At 45.5% G+C, this 19,266-nt stretch overlaps 1 protein-coding gene across 3 annotated transcripts in view; it reads left to right on the top strand.

Moving 5' to 3' along the window:
• LOC147028417 (1-acyl-sn-glycerol-3-phosphate acyltransferase alpha-like) overlaps positions 1-19,266 on the top strand; it is a 29,252-nt gene that overhangs the window by 9,165 nt on the left and 821 nt on the right. Inside the window, exons 2-6 of one of the 3 annotated variants that reach the window (XM_085878789.1) lie at positions 1,974-2,107; positions 4,911-5,048; positions 6,595-6,773; positions 8,271-8,366; positions 17,600-17,672. In XM_085878789.1, the coding sequence (XP_085734915.1) occupies positions 1,974-2,107; positions 4,911-5,048; positions 6,595-6,773; positions 8,271-8,366; positions 17,600-17,672 (620 nt within the window). The remainder of the gene's footprint in view (positions 1-1,973; positions 2,108-4,910; positions 5,049-6,594; positions 6,774-8,270; positions 8,367-17,599; positions 17,673-19,266) is intronic. The other 2 variants (XM_085878791.1, XM_085878790.1) reach the window with 2 other exon arrangements.

Genomic DNA, 19,266 nt, shown 5'->3' with positions numbered 1-19,266 from the left:
GACACAGGGATAATATATATATATATATATATATATATATATATATATATATATATATATATATATATATATATATATATATATTGTTGCGGTATTCGCGCCCGCCGGCGTGCTGACGGCCACGTAACTCGAATCGCGGCACGTCGCCCACCGGACGGACAATCCAGTCGTGACCCTCTCGGACTAACGCCGGGAACCAGTCACGGGTGGACCTTTCGGTCTCACCGCGATCGAGCCAATCAGCCCCCGCGTGGGATAGGCTTGCTCGCCGACCCGACCTACCTAAGTACCCACGCGGAGGGTAGACCGGGCGATCGCACCTCGCCGCAGGTCGACTTCGGACACGGGCCACTTAAGCGACCCGTTCCGTACTATCAGAATAACCGAGCGGTGTTATCGTCGACCTCGACGGTTCGATTAATTATCGGGCGTATTCAGCCCACTACCAACCCTTTACGTGTGAAGCAAGATGAGGATTCAATGGAGGAAAAGACGAAGCGAAGCGGGAAACAGTTCAACACAAAGCACATTTATTCGCGGCACACGGGGGCACACATATACAATTCCACCAAATGCACACAGAAAAGACACAATGTAATTTACACAAAAAGCAAATGTAAAAGCGAAAACACAATGCAGAGCTAATACCGACTACCGAGCACACGGCAACACTTATACAATTCTACTTCACAGATGGCGCCGACAACACATACCCAAAACCAAGGAAAAGAATACCCTCAAGGATGAGGCGGGCCTGAGGCCGAGACCGGGTCGCGCCTACCCGTCTGGTGATGAGACGCGGAGCGGCGATGGCGCCTCAACTCCGCGGGCCTCGCGGACAGTGTCTGGTAGGGGGTGGGAAAGGGGCCCCCTTGGTCGCACTATCTCAGCGCGGGGGGGGAAACAGGAGGGGGTTGCTGATGCTCGGGGTATAGAGGATTTTTATTATCCCACGACGAGCGTCTCCACCTCGGCCAGGTCGCGCTGTCGGCCTCCCTGGGGTGCAGCTCCCGACGCGAGCACCCCCTCGTCTGGTGTCGCTGCCTTTCCACAGCTCCGTCCCCTCCGTTCCGACTCCAACGCACACGACGACCAGCTCCTTCTTGCCAACTCCACCGTCCGCGAAGTCTTGACTCTTGGTTTCCGACTCTCCTACTCTCCTACTCTCCGCCTCTGGACTCCCCTACTCTCCGCCTCTGGACTCTCCTACTCTCCACCTCTCGACTCTCTGGACTGACGAACATGGTCCTTTTATCAGCCCCGTAGCTTCGCCCTCTCATCTTTGACCCCCTCCCTTCGACCTTTCACCTCGCTCCCCATTGGCCCGAGAAAAAGTGGGCGTGAAGGCTTTTTGATCCATAAATTTGCATATATCGATCGCCCTGGGGGCGGGGCCAACCCGCCCCTCGCTCACCGATTGGACGGCAAAAAGTGGGCGTGTGTCGTTTTTGATCCGTTTTTGAAGCACAAAATCCGTGATTTTGTACACGCTGTTCGGCGCGCGCCCTGCACGAGTCCAACACCGGTACCCACAGCGGGGCAAGAACGGTGGCGATGCGACGGTTGCGAGGTGTGACGGGAAGGTCGTGGCGGTTGTGGTGAAGCGGCGTTGTGGTTGGTGGTTGATGTTGTGGTTGTGGTGGTAATCATGGCGGTTGGTCCAAAATAAAGATAGCAAAAGAAAAACGGCTATCCTGAAGAGTCGCAGCACGCATAAATGACATGTATTCCCACTAGACAACGGGTTTGGGCCTAACTACACATGTACTTACCGAGATACCTCACCTAAGGGACCTGAATGGTGGTTTGCGAATTTGGTAACCACAACAATATATATCAGTAGAATGATTGCTTTACAAATGACCAAGAAATTTAGCTTTTTCTCAAAATTACCTTTTCATACTTGCATCTTTCAGTTTTTGAATCTCCCCATTAATGGAAAGTTGTGACTTCTTCTTTTGATGGCACCTCAGACTGGCCAAGCGGTTTGCCAACCCCATAAAGCATTTGCTGGGCCTGCAGTTCAAAGTCCGAGGAGCAGAGCATCTCCTGCGTCCAGGTCCCTACATTATTGTATCCAATCATCAGAGTTCCCTTGATTTCTTGGGTACCTTGCTGCATGCATCACCTGCATACTGGGAACACTTACCTGATCGATTTTACATTTCCTACAAAGTGGATATGTCATTTGTTTGCGCCATTGTAAAGTAGTTACATAAATATCATTACTTTCTGAGCACACCTTGTATTTTGGGAATGCTATTTGTGAATATTTTTAATACATCCAGAAATCGATTTACATTTTCACTATTTACTTTTATGGTTTTTAAATTTGGATGAATTTATATTGTGTGTGTGTGTGTGTGTGTGTGTGTGTGTGTGTGTGTGTGTGTGTGTGTGTGTGTGTGTGTGTGTGTGTGTGTGTGTGTGTGTGTGTGTGTGTGTGTGTGTGTGTGTGTGTGTGTGTGTGTGTGTGTGTGTGTGAGATATATATATATATATATATATATATATATATATATATATATATATATATATATATATATATATATATATACATATATTTTTGTATACATACATAGTTGAGGCTCGAAGAAGAACTTGTACAATGAATGGTTCAAAACGTAACAGACAAAAACAAGACGCAAAATACACATGCATGGGGTGGACAAAATGGATCCAGAAAGAAACCCCAAAGGAGGAAAACTGGAAAATTGGAAGGAGGAGGGATTTGGGTGGTGCTAACAAGGCTATAAGATATCATAGTTTAGGATTGGGGACGATCTGAGATGATGGTGAGCAATTGTCTTGAAGACCTGGAAGGAAGAATGAGATTGAAGACGATGTGGAAGTTAATTCCACAGGTGAGAAAAAGGAGAAACAAATGAGTGGAGGTGAGCAGTCATCCTGGATTTAAATATTTTCACTATAGGAGGGTTTATGGTGGACTGCAGAAACCTGGAGGAAGTTGGTGGGGGGGGGGGAACAAAGCACGGAAAGGGCATATAGGGTGTAAGACCAGAAAGGAGGTGGTAGAGGACAGAGAGACCACCGACCTGTCTGCGATGACGAAGTGATTGACTCAGCTTCAGAGCAGAAGATTCCAATGATCTTGAAGACCTTGGTTTCCATGGCATCACGCTGAGAAAGATGTGAGGCAGAGGAGCCAGCTGAGAGGGGAGATCAGTACTCCGTCAAGCTGCGAATGAAGGCCTTGTTGGTGGTTAGGAGTTCGGGTGTGCCAAGGAAGGACTTTGTAGGATGGAGGATACCCAGTCAGAGGTTAGATTGGAGACCAACTTTGAAATGTGGTTTGCCCAAGAAAGAGCAAGGCTGATAGTGAGACTCAGGAGTTGAGTGACTGAATTTGCTCGAGTATTGTTAAGAAAGTAAATCGGAGGGTTTGCCAGACGGTCCTTTCAGAGAGAGATCGTGAGAGCGTGAGATTTATCAGGATTGAAAGACATATTCCCAGTGTTTGACCAGCTTTTTGTTGAGGTCTGAAGAGGGAAGAGGCTGCACCCTGCCTGTCTGAAGGATGAGGGATGTCATAGCAGAGGGTGGAGTCATCAGCAAATTGATAAAGAGGATTTTACAGAGTCAGAGAGATCCTTGATCAACATTAGGAATAGGACTGGGCCCAGAACACTGCCTTGGGGCACACCAGCCTTGACAGGGAGAGGAGATGAAAATATTCCATTGAGTGCCACACTTTGGCTCGAGTGTCGAGGAAGTCAATAAGCCATGTGTCGAGAGATGGCCTTGGATGTTGTTTCGTACACAGCCTATGGCTGCTGGTTGCATAATCTATGGAAGCGTGGCTGTGCCTCTCTTTCCAGTAAGCTGGTACTCATTTTGCGGACCTCGAAAGGAGATTGCCTGAGTCAACACATCTGGTATTATTTAACGGCACGACAGCTGCTCAAACTCAAGACTCTATGATCTGAAGGCAGCCCCCTTGACTGTTTAGCCAACACCAGGATTTATAGGTGTACTTTTTGCCTTCGTCATTCCATTCACAGATTCTTCTTCTTCTTCTTCTTCTTCTTCTTCTTCTTCTTCTTCTTCTTCTTCTTCTTCTTCTTCTTCTTCTTCTTCTTCTTCTTCTTCTTCTTCTTCTTCTTCTTCTTCTTCTTCTTCTTCTTCTTCTTCTTCTTCTTCTTCTTCTTCTTCTTCTTCTTCTTCTTCTTCTTCTTCTTCTTCTTCTTCTTCTTCTTCTTCTTCTTCTTCTTCTTCTTCTTCTTCTTCTTCTTCTTCTTCTTCTTCTTCTTCTTCTTCTTCTTCTTCTTCTTCTTCTTCTTCTTCTTCTTCTTCTTCTTCTTCTTCTTCTTCTTCTTCTTCTTCTTCTTCTTCTTCTTCTTCTTCTTCTTCTTCTTCTTCTTCTTCTTCTTCTTCTTCTTCTTCTTCTTCTTCTTCTTCTTCTTCTTCTTCTTCTTCTTCTTCTTCTTCTTCTTCTTCTTCTTCTTCTTCTTCTTCTTCTTCTTCTTCTTCTTCTTCTTCTTCTTCTTCTTCTTCTTCTTCGAAGGATTCAAAAGGAATTTAAATTGCATCGAAAATTTGACCTGTAATGGACCTTTAAAAGAAGTGTGGAGCAATATAGGCAGAGCTGTGTGCAGATGTGTTCACACTGTGGTTCGTCTGATTATGTACTGTATTTTTTTTTTGCATTTGTCAAGTTATTGTAATCGATATATTACAGTAGCAGCAGTTTTCTGTCTGCTTGTCCTTAGTCTGTCTATCACGCTACGTCATTACGTCTGGGATCATTAAGCCCAACATTTTGGTGATCTCTCCCATGTGCATGTGCTTACTTGGCTTTTAAAGCTCCAAAAACCACCTTTTGGTTCTGTTATTGGCCACCCACTTCCAGTGAGCGGTACAATCATCCAGGCCATCCTGCCTATCTCCAGGACTCCAAGACTCACTATATGCCCTGGCCTGGAGTTCTCTCTGTCAAACGGCCCATGATACTTCCATTTCAAGCGCTGAGTGCTTTCCGTGTGCCTTTGTGCCCACAAGTCCTCCACCTGGCCTCGCCTGTACAAAAGGTCTTACACAGTACTCATCACCCTATTCTGATTACAATCACTGCCTTAATCGGTGCACATTATACAAACCACTTATCATTGACAGATCCCGAAACAGGTTTAACTCGAACCAACTCGAACACACGGATCAAGCTATTCTTAGCACATTCTAACTATGGATCCCCCGACACCCTCTCCACAATGCAGCATTGAACATATCACAGAGAAGTCATGTTCAAATCTCGATTGAAAAATCACCTGCAAATCTCTCCTGATAAGTTACCAGCACATGTATATTGCATAGTTATCTGCACATCTCTTATTTCATATTTTATCAGTCACGAGGTCATTACCGGTTGCCTGGTTCAAATCTGGGGAGTCGTGTCAAAATGACCCCGACAGTCCCTCGTCCCAGAAACCTCTTGTCAGATCCCGCATCTCGAGCTGCGTTACCATGCAGACTGAGGTCCTTGGTACGAGCGAGTGCTCACGTGATAGATCTTGTTTTCGGCCAAGCAACCAAATCACATGATGTGATCTCATCTAATCAATCAATCAATCTTCCTGTAACAGGATAGACTCAGAGCCATGGGATGAAACCGTCGGAGCAAGAAGAATAAGCCAGAGATCAAGTCAGGTTCATAAAGTGTATTGTGTAAAAAGCAAGAACAGGATTTGTGCATGGCATCAAAATAAACATCTCCACTTTACGACCGACAATGCACGTCCGACAAACAAACCAAGTGATATATGGGAGGTCCTTAATTATCTCCGTCCTTCAGGCCTTCAGACACACGATCGAAGACAAGGGAAGGCACAAGACAGCAGAGTTCTGAAGCCAAACCCAGTAAGTTGCAAAGCACTTGTAACACTGCCAAAGTTCCTGCAGGCTGCGAAGAGGGGGGAGGATGGGGATGGGGAGTTGGCATGACATTGGCAGGGAAGGGCAGAGCAAGGCGTGGTCTTTCACTTTTCAGCTCCCTCAAAAGCCCAGGTTTCAGCTCGGTGATTCCGGGTCTGGCCTGTGGATTATTGGCTGCCTCCACCTTTGTAGCTGAGCCTGCTGACATCATGGTTGACCATTTATGCTCCTCCCCTCACCTCCACTATTGGTTTAAGGCCCGACCGGTGAACAGGGTTTATGCCTTTCTCTCAAGTCGCGGCTCCTTTTCACTCAGGCTAGTTAAGGGTGAAAATGTTGTTGTTTTTTTGCCACAGACACTTGCAGATTTGGCTTTGAGTAGCACAAAAAGGGAACATTTAGACAGAAAACAGAGGTATAAAACATCAAATACAGGCTCACAGGAACGAGGGATTTGAGACACCCACAATAGGTTGGGTTTGACATTTCTAACTCTCCGAATCAGCGACGCATGTCTACGGTCACATTTAATTATTTACGTTTATTCTAAACATTCTATGTCAATATAACTATGCTATGCTAAACATTTATTAACCCCTACAAATCATGTCTGCAACAATATTTTTCAAGTAGTTTTTTGTTGGAAAAAAAAAATGGATATTCTTTTTTTTTTTCTCTCCAGCTTTTCATTTGCTGTCTTTCCAGGTATGATGGAGATACTTCCAGAGCGTACCGTGCCCGTGGCCAAAAAGGAGGTTCTCGTATTCACAGGTGCATTTGGCCTGGCATCATATCTGTGTGGGACAGTGTTTATCGATCGCAGGCGGCCTGGGGTGGCACGCGGAACGCTTGAGAAAACGGCGAGTTCCCTGCGCCAAGACAATGTGAGTTGTTGGAAAGGACAAAATATTGTGGGAGAAGGTAAAGATGTCTTTAGGATGTCAGGATATTATTATTTCGGATGCAGCCTGAAGCTGCTGGTTTCATCATTACTGGTAGCACAGCTATGCCGCAGCAGCGGAATGGCTGCCCCCTCCATGTTTCCAGTAAGCTGGTACTCATTTTTCCGACCCCGGAAAGATGGCGGGCTGAGTCAACTCACCTGGTGTTATTTAACGGCACGACACGGGCTCAAACTCAAGACCCTAATATCTTAAGCCAGCCAGGTTAACCGTAAAGCCAATGCCAGGCTTGATGTGAGGATGTGCGATGTTAACACCTACACACCGTCACGGTGACTCATCTCACCATAGTCATCTCGCCACACTCGCTCCCAGCCTGAAGGACCGGTGTAAACAAGCCCTGTGATGAGGGGTGTAAGGAATAAAGTTCTGCCATGTTTGTGTATGTAATAAATAGATGGCCTTTTGGTGCTTAACTGCCTTTTAAGTAAGGATGCAAATGGAAAGTTGCTGGTTTTGTTTCACCTGATTTCAAAAAAATTAATTTATATCAAGTTGAATAAATCATTACCTTCGCAAACTTTGTTGCGAAGGTTATGTTTTGATTGCTGTGTATTTATTTATTTATTTATTTGTGAATATGTGTGTTTGTTTGTTTGTTTGTTTGTTATTTGCATAACTCCAAAAGTATTGAACTGAATCGCAGCAAATTTGGTGGGATGATTGGTTATTATCCGAGGACCATTTGATTAGATTTTGGGAGCGATCAGGTCAAAGGTCAAGGTCAAGGTCATGAAAAGGTCAAAATCGTCTTTTTACCATAGCACGGTCAATTTGTATCCAATTTGCATGCAACTAATGCCAAAATGTTCAGAATTCAATGCCCCATCTTGTGATATGTGACATGACACAATGACGTAATAACCCTTATTAGCGGTCGGGAGTCAAAGGTCAGGGGGGGTCACGACATTGCAAAATTTGCGGTTTTAGTCATAACACGGTCAATTCTTATCCGATTTGCATGAAACCAACACCAAAATGTTGACTGTTCTGTTCCCCACACTCTAATACCAATTACAAAATTAAGAGTACAAAGGTCAAGGTCGAGGTCATGAAAAGGTCAAAATCGTCATTTTGCCATAGTGCGGTCGATTTTTATCCAATTTGCATGCAACCAATGCCAAAATGTTGTGAATTCAATGCCCAATCTTGTGATATACGATATGACAGGAAATTTAATGTTTTTAAGCCATCATAACACGTATGAGATGGCAGATGTGGTATGGGATTAAATACCCTCACAATCAACGGTTTCTGGGGGGGGGGGGCAAAATGTAGCGTTGGCGAAAGTATGCGCTCTACTGAGTGCCCATTCTAGTTTTAAATGTGTAATGGCGATTTTAAAAGAAACAAACAATTAATGAGAGTTTTTTGAACGGATATCTCCAGGTGTCGTGTTCCCCTTTGCCTGGTTTGCAGATCCGTCTATGGATATTTCCAGAAGGGACGAGAAACCATGGAAAACATTTGCTGAATTTCAGACGTGGCGGGTTTCATCTCGCTGTCCAGGCTCAAGTTTGTATTTCCACATATTCCTGTCGGGCTCTCCCTCAAACTTTGCATTTTATTGCACTGTGGTGTTAAAATCACATCTCGCATCGTCTGTGTCCGACTTTGGCGAGATCGATTTGAGCACCATATCTCGACCTATTTTAATTTTTCTATTGATCTAAGGCTCATGGTGGAGCTTGTACAATGTACGTATATCATATCCAGGAAAGAAAGGCCTAAGTATACATCAGTGTTCTTTAATGTGAATTGCAAGGATATCAGGAGACGATGGACAAATATTTATAGTATATGCGATCTGAACCTGGGGTTCATTCCCAACATCATGAGCCAATGGTTCACATGAGAATGTTAAATTGGCCAACCCATGTTTAGCGTCTGAACTTAATTAGGTGATGGACTGAAGTGAAATTACTGCTGGTGTCATTGTGACGTAATACTTATGACGTCATGATGACGCCACACAGTGGTAAAAACAGTGCTCAGGTTTAAGTCTTTTTATCATGGATCAGCCCAGCTGAGATCACATATTCGTACCTTTTCTGCAAATATTATGTCATTTGTCCACGTAAGAAATACAACTAACTCCTCCACGAACCTTCAACAATCAGAAGATAAAAGGGGAATTTAATTTTCTTCTCTGGGCGAATAGACGAAGCAAGCACTTAAATAAACTAGTCCTGCAGATTTGCCTTTCCGAGCACAATCTATATTTCTGAGCGCGTTTCCGATCACGAGCTGTGATTTTGGCTGAATCTCGGTATTCCCCAACGGTGAGAGTATGAGCAGCAAATTTGATTTGTCGAGATGGCATAAAATGGTGCAATATTTTGTCCAAGTACTGCTAAACTGAGGGTTTTTGGGAGTAACAACAAGGTGATTTGTGTTCTACAGTGTTCAACGACAGAATTCAATTGAAAGCAAATAATAGTTTGAAAGACTGTATAAAATTTTTACGCGAACGCTGCTCATAGGGAGCTCAACGTTGTTGTTGTTGTTGTTGTTGTTGTTGTTGTTGTTGTTGTTGTTGTTGTTGTTGTTCTTCTTCTTCTTGTTCTTCTTGTGAAGACAAAACCTTAACCTTTAGGACTCGGCTCTTGTATATACAAGATTCGGATCTCCTTAAATACGAAGCACATGTACACATCCTCGCATTGACGGTGCCTTTTGAGAGCGTCTATCATGAACTTTGAAATATATTTGGACATTTGCTTTAAAGTTTCGAAAAGTTCACGTTACTATTTAAAGATTATTCCATTTATCGTATTGTAATTTCGTAAATACATTATTTATTTCGTAAATACACTATATATCGTAAATACATTATGACGGGTCTCGCTATTGGCTTAATCAAGGCACGTGATGAAATATCAGAAGTTGTTGTTGTTGTTTTTTATATATATATATTTTTTTTTTAGCCGACAGAACCTTTAGGACGCTGCTCTTGGACACATTTGTCCTTGTTTTTTTGAAAGTTTACCACCGTTGATGCACGTTTTTTACACCACCATATATAACACATTAAATTAGTTCTTCACACCTGTTGTTTGTGTCCTTTATGACGTCCTTAAAAAAGTAAGTTTCCTGTTTGGAATGATTTTCAATTTTGTTTGACTGCCACGCACACAGACAAAGGAAAAAATTTACTTTGCTCCTGTATGCGCATGCATGCATGGGACGAGATTCCGTACAATTTGCCAAATTGAGAGGCAAAGTACTGCTAAACTACAGATTCAAGTTCCAATTCATGTTGTACAGTTTTCAAAACATATAATTCATTTTAAATTAAGTAGTTCCTCACTCATAGACTGACGTCTGTAGATAGACAGCTATGAGCACAGGGTAAAAATAATACAGATCTCCAGGCTCTTGGAAGAGCTGCTTCTAGGGTGCTGTGCTGTGGGCATACGTACTGACGATTGAAAGTTCAGCAAGATGCAACTTTCAACATAACGTAGGGATGCCAAATTTGGTCCTGCTTACAGGGAACTTTTAACCTGCTGCTGCTAGCTTTCTCTGATTCAAATAATCTTATAAACGTTCAGGTCAGGTCAGGTATGGGAGCATGTGCCAGAACAGCACGTCAGTGTGTCCACTTTCCGCCGGTACTCCAGGGGCCTCCGTCTGGCCATCCCCCAGGCAGATGCCAGGCCCATCCCCATCTCCTTGAGATGATGGTCAACCTGTTGCAACCATGAGGCACGTGGTCGGCCCACTGGCCTCTTCCACTCATGAGACTCCCTCGCTGAGAGAATCTGGTGAGCAGGATCAGAGTCAGGAAAACGAGCCACATGTCCATACAGCCGCAACTGACGCTCACGGACTATGCAGGTAACAAATCTCATCCGAGTCTCTCTCAGCAACCGCTCGTTGGACACAAAATCCGACCAGCGATAGCCAAGGATTCTCCGAAGACACCTGGTACCAAAGGAATTAAGTCTCCGTCTCAGATCCTTGGTCAGAGTCCAAGTCTCGCACCCATAGAGCAAGACTGGAAGTACCAAGGACCTGAAGACTCGGACTTTCGTCCTCCCGCACAGGTACCGGCAGCGCCACACCCCATGATCCAGTGAATCCATGACTCCCCAGGCCCGACCCAGACGTCCATTGACCTCTGACTCGCAGCCAGCAGAGACATGAATATCACTGCCAAGGTAAGTGAATCTCTCCACAACCTCAACATCCTCACCACAAACAGACACAGACAGGACAGCAGCATCCAAGATGTCACCGAAAGCCTGGATCTTAGTTTTGACCCAAGAAACCCGTAATCCCAACGGCTCCGACTCCTCATTCAGCACCTCGAGGGCCCCCAAAAGGATGTCTAAAGTCTCCGCAAAGATGACTGCATCATCTGCAAAGTCAAGGTCTGAGATCTTGACATTCCCAAATGACGCACCGCAACTTGATCTCTCCGACATCCTCCCTAGAATCCAGTCCATACAAGTGCTGAAAAGTGTGGGGGCAAGTACACATCCCTGACAAACTCCAGTAACAACTGGAAATAAGTCAGAGATGGTACCACCACACTTCACAGCACTCTCAGTACCAGAGTAGAGTTCAGACATCAGATCGATCAGTTTTGGTGGCACCCCACGAAGACCAAGAATCCTCCAGAGGACATCCCGATTCACTGAATCAAACGCTTTACAGAGATCAACAAAGGCTGCAAGCAGCCCCTGCCGAAACTCTCGTCTGCATTCGGTGAGGACACGAAGTGCAAGGATACGGTCAATCATTGACCTCTTTGGTGTAAAGCCTGACTGCTCTGGACGCTGGTGCTCAAGCAGATGGTGGCGAACCCTATCGAGAATTATCCGAGCAAAGACCTTGCCTGGCACTGAGAGCAGCGTCACCCCTCGGTAGTTGTTGCAGTCTTGGCGATCACCCTTCCCTTTCCAGAGAGGGACAACAAGGCCCTTCTTCCACTCAGTTGGGATGATGCCTGTGTTCCAGGCAGAGCACAAAACTGCATGCAACGACACGAGTGCAGCATTTCCCCCAGCCTTGAGAAGTTCAGCATGGATGCCACAGATCCCTGGAGCTTTGCCCCGTTTCAACTGGTTCACCGCAGCCCGTGTTTCCACAAGCGATGGTGGACCACAGTTGATTCGAGGGTCAGCAACAGGGATTGTAACACCCTTGACGTCCAACTCGACAGTTGGGGGATCAGCCTGGTACAACCGCTCAAAGTAACCGGCCCAGCGGGCCTTCACTTCAGACTCCTCTGTCAAGAGCCTACCACTCTCTGCTCGAACTGCAGTGCTCCGAGGGATGGGCTTGGATGAACGTAATGCGCGAATTCCCTTGTAAGCGGGATGAGAATCACCTGTCCACAGGTGATGCTCTACCCCCTCACAGATTCCTCGCACATAGGCCTCCTTGTCCACCCTCAGTGCACGTACAGTTTTACGCCTCAGCTCCCTGAACAGCTCAGCTCTGCCATTCAGCCTGGCCCTGCGACTCTGGTCAATGGTATCCAGTGTCCCTTGAGAGACAAAATTCTTCTTTGCCCTGTGGTGAGCTCCAAGGCATCCACCGGCAACATCAAGGATGGTGGTCTTGAAGGCGCTCCACAACTCTTCAGGACCCCCCAAAGTACCCAGACCCCCCAAGTGTCCACTCAGCCTGTTCGCAAACTCCTCAGCTTGGCAACATCCAGCCTCGGCTGGGATGGTACCATTCTCCAGGATTTAAGGTGCAGCTTTAGAGTTGCTACAACAAGCCTGTGGTCAGTATTGAGGAACTGAGCACTCCGGTAGACCCTGCAGTTCTGGATCATCCTCCAATGACCGTCAATGAGGACATGGTCAATCTCCTTTGCCACACCGCCAGCGTTGGAATACCAAGTCCAGCGATGAGCTTGTGGGCGCTGAAACCATGAACCAGCCACCCTAATTCCATGACTTCTTGCAAAGTCAAGGAACTTAGTGCCATTCTGGTTCATAGTTCCTGACCCATGGGGACCAACACACACCTCATAACCATCCCTATCAGTTCCAGTCGATGCATTGAAATCCCCCAAGACTAGAAGTGTATCTCGTCTGGGGCACTGATCAACCACAGACTCGAGTGTGGTGTAGAATGTGTCCTTCACGGTGAGATCACTCGCCTCGCTCAGAGCATAAACAGAGACCAGGGAAATGACACCTAAGGAGTGACGAATCCTTAATCTCATAATACGCTCGTTGACCGGTGTTACCTCAATTATCATTGGGGTCAGCTTATTGGACACAGCTACAGCAACTCCTTGGGTATGGTAACCATCAGAGCGACCAGACCAATAGTAGGTGTAACCACCCACCATTATCTCGCCGCAATCCGGTCTCCGAACCTCAGAGAGAGCTGCAATCCCGATGTCCAAACGCTTGAGCTCAGATGATAACAGAGACAGGTGATCATCCTCTCTTAGGGATAGGACATTCCAGGCACCCACCCGAAGGGACCGCCTCAGGTTAACCCAAGGAGACCGCCGTCTGGTGGACGACACCTCAGCACCACTCCGACACACTCTCCCACAATCTGACCCAGGGATGTTACCCCGTGGTTTCCCTCCTATCAAAGATTGGGGGTCCCGAAGGCTTTGCCCCAATCCCGTCATCCGGTGAGCTGCCCTGCGAAGGGAAGCTGCACAGGAGGTACTCCCACGGAGTGGGTTTTCAGATTTTTTTGCGTTTTTGCGTTTTGCGGAATGAAGGGTTTTACGGTGGCTGGAGTGCAAATCCTGCCACCAACCTCCTAATAAAAAGTGACCCAACTGCAGGAGGACGTTCGCAGACACAGTTGGGCACTAGATATGGATGGCCGTTGGCTCACAAGGAGCTCCTCCGCCCTTTGACAGGTTTTGTTTTTAATCCTGCTGGGTGTCCATATCCAAACACCCTCCTCACCAGAAAACCTGGTGGGGGAGACGGTTTAGTCGCCGACAACCCGACCATGGAACAGGTTAGTACAGGTTTACATGGTACCTGTAGCAGGTCACAGATCGAACCTGACCTGACAAAACGTTATAAACGTTATTTGCAGCATTTAAATGAGAGTGTGGTTATTTCAAGATGGTTAGCCAGAATTGTTGTGTCTGACAATTATTATATGTGAATTGTTGTGTTTATGCCATTTACTGTTAGTGATAGTGCATTCTCGCGGTGGCTGTGATTATCACACACACACACACACACACACACACACACACACACACACACACACACACACACACACACACACACACACACACACACACACACACACACACACACACACACACACACACACCACCGGATGCTTCTCCTTTCACCAAAAGATTCAAAAATTAAGTTTAATTTCTATTGTGGCCCCAGAACCAAACAACAACAAAAAAATATTTATAATGGCACACTCGACCCATGCAGTCCCACTCCCACTCTCCAACCCTCCTCCTCCCAACAATGATGAATAGTAAATATCATTTTAAAACTTACTCCATGCATCGACAAGCCTCAGATACAGCATGACCTTCCCTTCGGTGTAAACAAGCACAAAGGTTTCGTTCGAACACACGTCTACGTACATTCAGCCTGTCACGAGCATACATCGTTGGGAGTTTTTGCAATATGGATACCAAGATATCAACTTTTTGGACGAGTTGATCAGAAAGTTATCCAACTTTTTTGTTGTGCAGAGGCACACCCGTTTATCGCAGGTACGCTTACAAGTAATTTCGGGTTGTTTGAATGTTTTTTTTAGTTATTTTATACTACAATCCTTATCTGGGAAGTATGTTGAGTGGTTTAGTTATGTTGAGTAGTTTCATTATGCTGGGTGGTTTGGTTTTGTTGAATAGTTTGATTATGGTGGGCAGTTTGGTTATGCATGGCGGTTTGGTTATATAGGGTGGTTTGGTTATGCAGGGTGGTTTGGTTATGCAGGGCGGTTTGGTTATGCTGGGCGGTTTGGTTATGCTGGGCGGTTTGGTTATGCTGGTCGGTTTGGTTATGCTGGGCAGTTTGGTTCTGCTGGTCGGTTTAGTTATGCTGAGCGGTTTGGTTCTGCTGGTCGGTTTGGTTATGCTGGTCAGTTTAGTTATGCTGAGCAGGTTGGTTATGCTGGGCGGTTTGGTTATGTTGAATAGTTTGGTTATGCTGGTTGGTTTGGTTATGCTGGGCAGTTTAGCTATGCTGGTCGGTTTGGTTATGCTGGGCGGTTTGGTTGTGCTGGGCGGTTTGGTTATGTTGAGTAGTTTAGTGATGCTGGGTGATTTGGTTATGTTGAATAGTTTGGTTATGCTGGGCGGTTTGGTTATGCTGGGCAGTTTGGTTAAGCTGGGCGGTTTGGTTATGCTGGGCGGTTTGGTTATGCTGGCTGGTTTGGTTATGCTGGGCGGTTTGGTTATGTTGAGTAGTTTAATGATGCTGGGTGATTTGGTTATGTTGAATAGTTTGATTATGTTGGTCGGTTTGGTTATGCTGGGCGGTTTGGTTATGCTGGGCGGTTTGGTTATGTTGAGCAGTTTAGTTATGCTGGTTGATTTGGTTATGTTGAATAGTTTGGTTATGCTGGTCGTTTTGGTTATGCTGGTTGGTTTGGTTATGCAGGGCGGTTTGGTTATGCTGGGTGGTTTGGTTATGCTGGGCGGTTTGGTTATGCTGGTCGTTTTGGTTATGCTGGTTGGTTTGGTTATGCTGGGCGGTTTGGTTGTGCTGGGCGGTTTGGTTATGTTGAGTAGTTTAGTGATGCTGGGCGGTTTGGTTATGCTGGGCGGTTTGGTTAGGCTGGGCGGTTTGGTTAGGCTGGGCGGTTTGGTTATGCTGGGCGGTTTGGTTATGCTGGGCGGTTTGGTTAGGCTGGGCGGTTTGGTTAGGCTGGGCGGTTTGGTTAGGCTGGGCGGTTTGGTTATGTTGAATAGTTTGGTTATGCTGGTCGTTTTGGTTATGCTGGTTGGTTTGGTTATGCAGGGCGGTTTGGTTATGCTGGGTGGTTTGGTTATGCTGGGCGGTTTGGTTATGCTGGTCGGTTTGGTTATGCTGGGCAGTTTGGTTCTGCTGGTCGGTTTAGTTATGCTGAGCGGTTTGGTTCTGCTGGTCGGTTTGGTTATGCTGGTCAGTTTGGTTATGCTGAGCAGGTTGGTTATGCTGGGCGGTTTGGTTATGTTGAATAGTTTGGTTATGCTGGTTGGTTTGGTTATGCTGGGCAGTTTAGCTATGCTGGTCGGTTTGGTTATGCTGAGCGGTTTGATTCTGCTGGGCGGTTTGGTTATGCTGATCGGTTTGGTTATGCTGGTCGGTTTGGTTATGCTGGGCGGTTTGGTTGTGCTGGGCGGTTTGGTTATGTTGAGTAGTTTAGTGATGCTGGGTGATTTGGTTATGTTGAATAGTTTGGTTATGCTGGGCGGTTTGGTTATGCTGGGCAGTTTGGTTAAGCTGGTCGGTTTGGTTATGCTGGGCGGTTTGGTTATGCTGGCTGGTTTGGTTATGCTGGGCGGTTTGGTTATGTTGAGTAGTTTAATGATGCTGGGTGATTTGGTTATGTTGAATAGTTTGATTATGTTGGTCGGTTTGGTTATGCTGGGCGGTTTGGTTATGCTGGGCGGTTTGGTTATGCTGGGCGGTTTGGTTATGTTGAGTAGTTTAGTGATGCTGGGTGATTTGGTTATGTTGAATAGTTTGGTTATGTTGGTCAGTTTGGTTATGCTGGGCGGTTTGGTTATGCTGGGCAGTTTGGTTAAGCTGGTCGGTTTGGTTATGCTGGGCGGTTTGGTTATGCTGGCTGGTTTGGTTATGCTGGGCGGTTTGGTTATGTTGAGTAGTTTAGTGATGCTGGGTGATTTGGTTATGTTGAATAGTTTGATTATGTTGGTCGGTTTGGTTAAGCTGGTCGGTTTGGTTATGCTGGGCAGTTTGGTTATGCTGGGTGGTTTGGTTATGTTGAGTAGTTTAGTGATGCTGGGTGATTTGGTTATGTTGAATAGTTTGGTTATGCTGGTCGGTTTGGTTATGCTGGGCAGTTTGGTTATGCTGGGCGGTTTGGTTATGCTGGCTGATTTGGTTATGCTGGGCGGTTTGGTTAAGCTGGTCGGTTTGGTTATGCTGGGCGGTTTGGTTATGCTGGCTGGTTTGGTTATGCTGGGCGGTTTGGTTATGTTGAGTAGTTTAGTGATGCTGGGTGATTTGGTTATGTTGAATAGTTTGATTATGTTGGTCGGTTTGGTTATGCTGGGCGGTTTGGTTATGCTGGGCAGTTTGGTTAAGCTGGTCGGTTTGGTTATGCTGGGCGGTTTGGTTATGCTGGGTGGTTTGGTTATGTTGAGTAGTTTAGTGATGCTGGGTGATTTGGTTGGTTATGTTGAATAGTTTGGTTATGCTGGTCGGTTTGGTTATGCTGGGCGGTTTGGTTCTGCTGGGCCATTGAAAGCAAAGTCATATTTCTGGTTCTAAAATTCCTACAAAAGCAAAAATATTTTGACTGATGAATAAGGGAGAAGGGGAGAGGAAAAATACCTCATAGCCCAGGTGAATGACTCCAGTCATGTTTTATTTAAAACAATATTGAGGCTCTTTTGGAAGAGTGTAGTGATGGAAGTTAGAAGACAACACAATAAATCGGGAACAATAGGTGGATTCAACAAGTTAAAGGCGAATGAGCAGGAGCAGAGAAAAGAGGGACGGATTCATTGTATCCTGAATATACATTTGTTGCAAGATCACGTGTTTTGCCTGTTACTGATCATACAAAGTTCAAATGTTACTTACCGGGCTCTTTTACAGGTACCAATAATTCCTGTTGTTTATTCGTCCTATGCGAAGTTCTACAATAAGAAGGACAGGAAGTTCAACTCAGGTGTGTTTTGGTTTAACACAAGACAAAAGGTGTATGACATTTCACGAGCAAAAGTTCATTACATAGTCATTTTGGTGTGCACTGTTCTGGGACTGGTGATCATTAAAATGGTGTTACCTGATGTAAAACGTCAATTCCTAACTTTCATCAAACTTTTTTCTTCACATCAAGTTCAACTATCTATCTTAACGATCATCCTTTTAGTTACTTATCTGTGAGACGACGAATGTGCTGATCCCTCTTATACTCGTACCGGTATTTATACTTTACATTACATTTTTTCGTTCACTTGCAATGTTTCTTTCTTTACTTCCCGCTCTCCAGTGTAGCTCCTTCTGATCTCTCAGCCCTCCGACCTTCCCCAACTCAGCCTGGACACACATGTTCCTCCACTAAGCCTTCAGCTGGTTAAACTTCCAAAATCCAAGCTGGTTAAACTCACATGCACTCCTTTGTTCCTCTTTTATCCCGTTTGTGGAACCTCCTTCCAGAGGCTGTTCATCCCACTCTGCCTTCCAGTGCTTAAAGCAAGTGGTGCACCACCATCTCATGTCATCCCCCATCCCCACCTGAAATATTTTGTACCTAAGCTAACCCTCATACTTCAAGGTTCCTAGCTTTCCTTCCATTCTCTGGAAGGAACCATCCTTCCTTCCAAACATCCAGAGGAATCCATCCATCAAATAACATACTATATGCAGTATTATACGGCACTAGCAGAGACTATCCGGGGCTGCCCAGGGGGGAGGGGAGGGGAGGGAGATACCCGGCACTGCCCGGCTTGGTGAGTTATTCTCAGCGATGGTTTCAGGACATGTTGCCAATGTTGAACATTGAAAAGCTGTGGAATTATTGCCTCGTGAGAGGTACCTTTTGCCCATGGGCTGGCGGCAGCACTACCTGACCGCATATCTCAAGACAGTATACCGTACACTGCTTCAAAACGGATGTCAAGGCCAATTTGTGATGGCTTAAAACCTTGCCCAGATTCTGAAGTATCTACACCCAAAGTTTGGGGCCTCTAGGTGCTACGGTTCAGCTGTGAAAGAATAACATACAAACAAACACTTGGAAATATGTATATACTGTGGATAGATTATGGAATGTGCTTCTTCATCCTATACATACGATAAGAAACTTTTATTAGCCGATAGTATCTATTGTAGCTTACAAAAGGGATACAGCTTGTACTTCTCAATATCTAAAGAGGGTTTTGGACTGTGGTTGCTCTGCTTTTAGTCCACAGCTCTTAAATAATGGTTCGATTCCATCGATCAATGGAGTGTTTTTGGATATTTATTGTGTGAAACAGTTTTGATTGTTTGTAGTTGTGTCGATGAGGCCTACTTGGGCCTGCAGCCAATAATCACTTTAATTTGAAGTGGAGAAAGTACAGGAGGAGAGTTGGACCTTGAATCGTTCAGACCGACCTCCTGTAACAAGAGGAGGGAATGATGGTGAATCATACCACCCTGATGGACATTGATGAGCCAGCTGGGTTTATGCCAACATATGGCAATTCTCCTGAAACTCACTCGACTTCCTGAGAATACAGATCCAATTATTACTGCTGCCTCCACCTACACTTGAACAG

This window comes from Eptatretus burgeri, chromosome 4 (genome assembly GCF_056783735.1).
Source record: "Eptatretus burgeri isolate ZD-2024b chromosome 4, Ebu_testis_v1, whole genome shotgun sequence".
Lineage (NCBI taxonomy): Eukaryota > Metazoa > Chordata > Myxini > Myxiniformes > Myxinidae > Eptatretus > Eptatretus burgeri.
The sequence above is the reverse complement of the archived record's forward strand: the minus strand, read 5'-3'. Positions and strand labels throughout refer to the sequence as shown.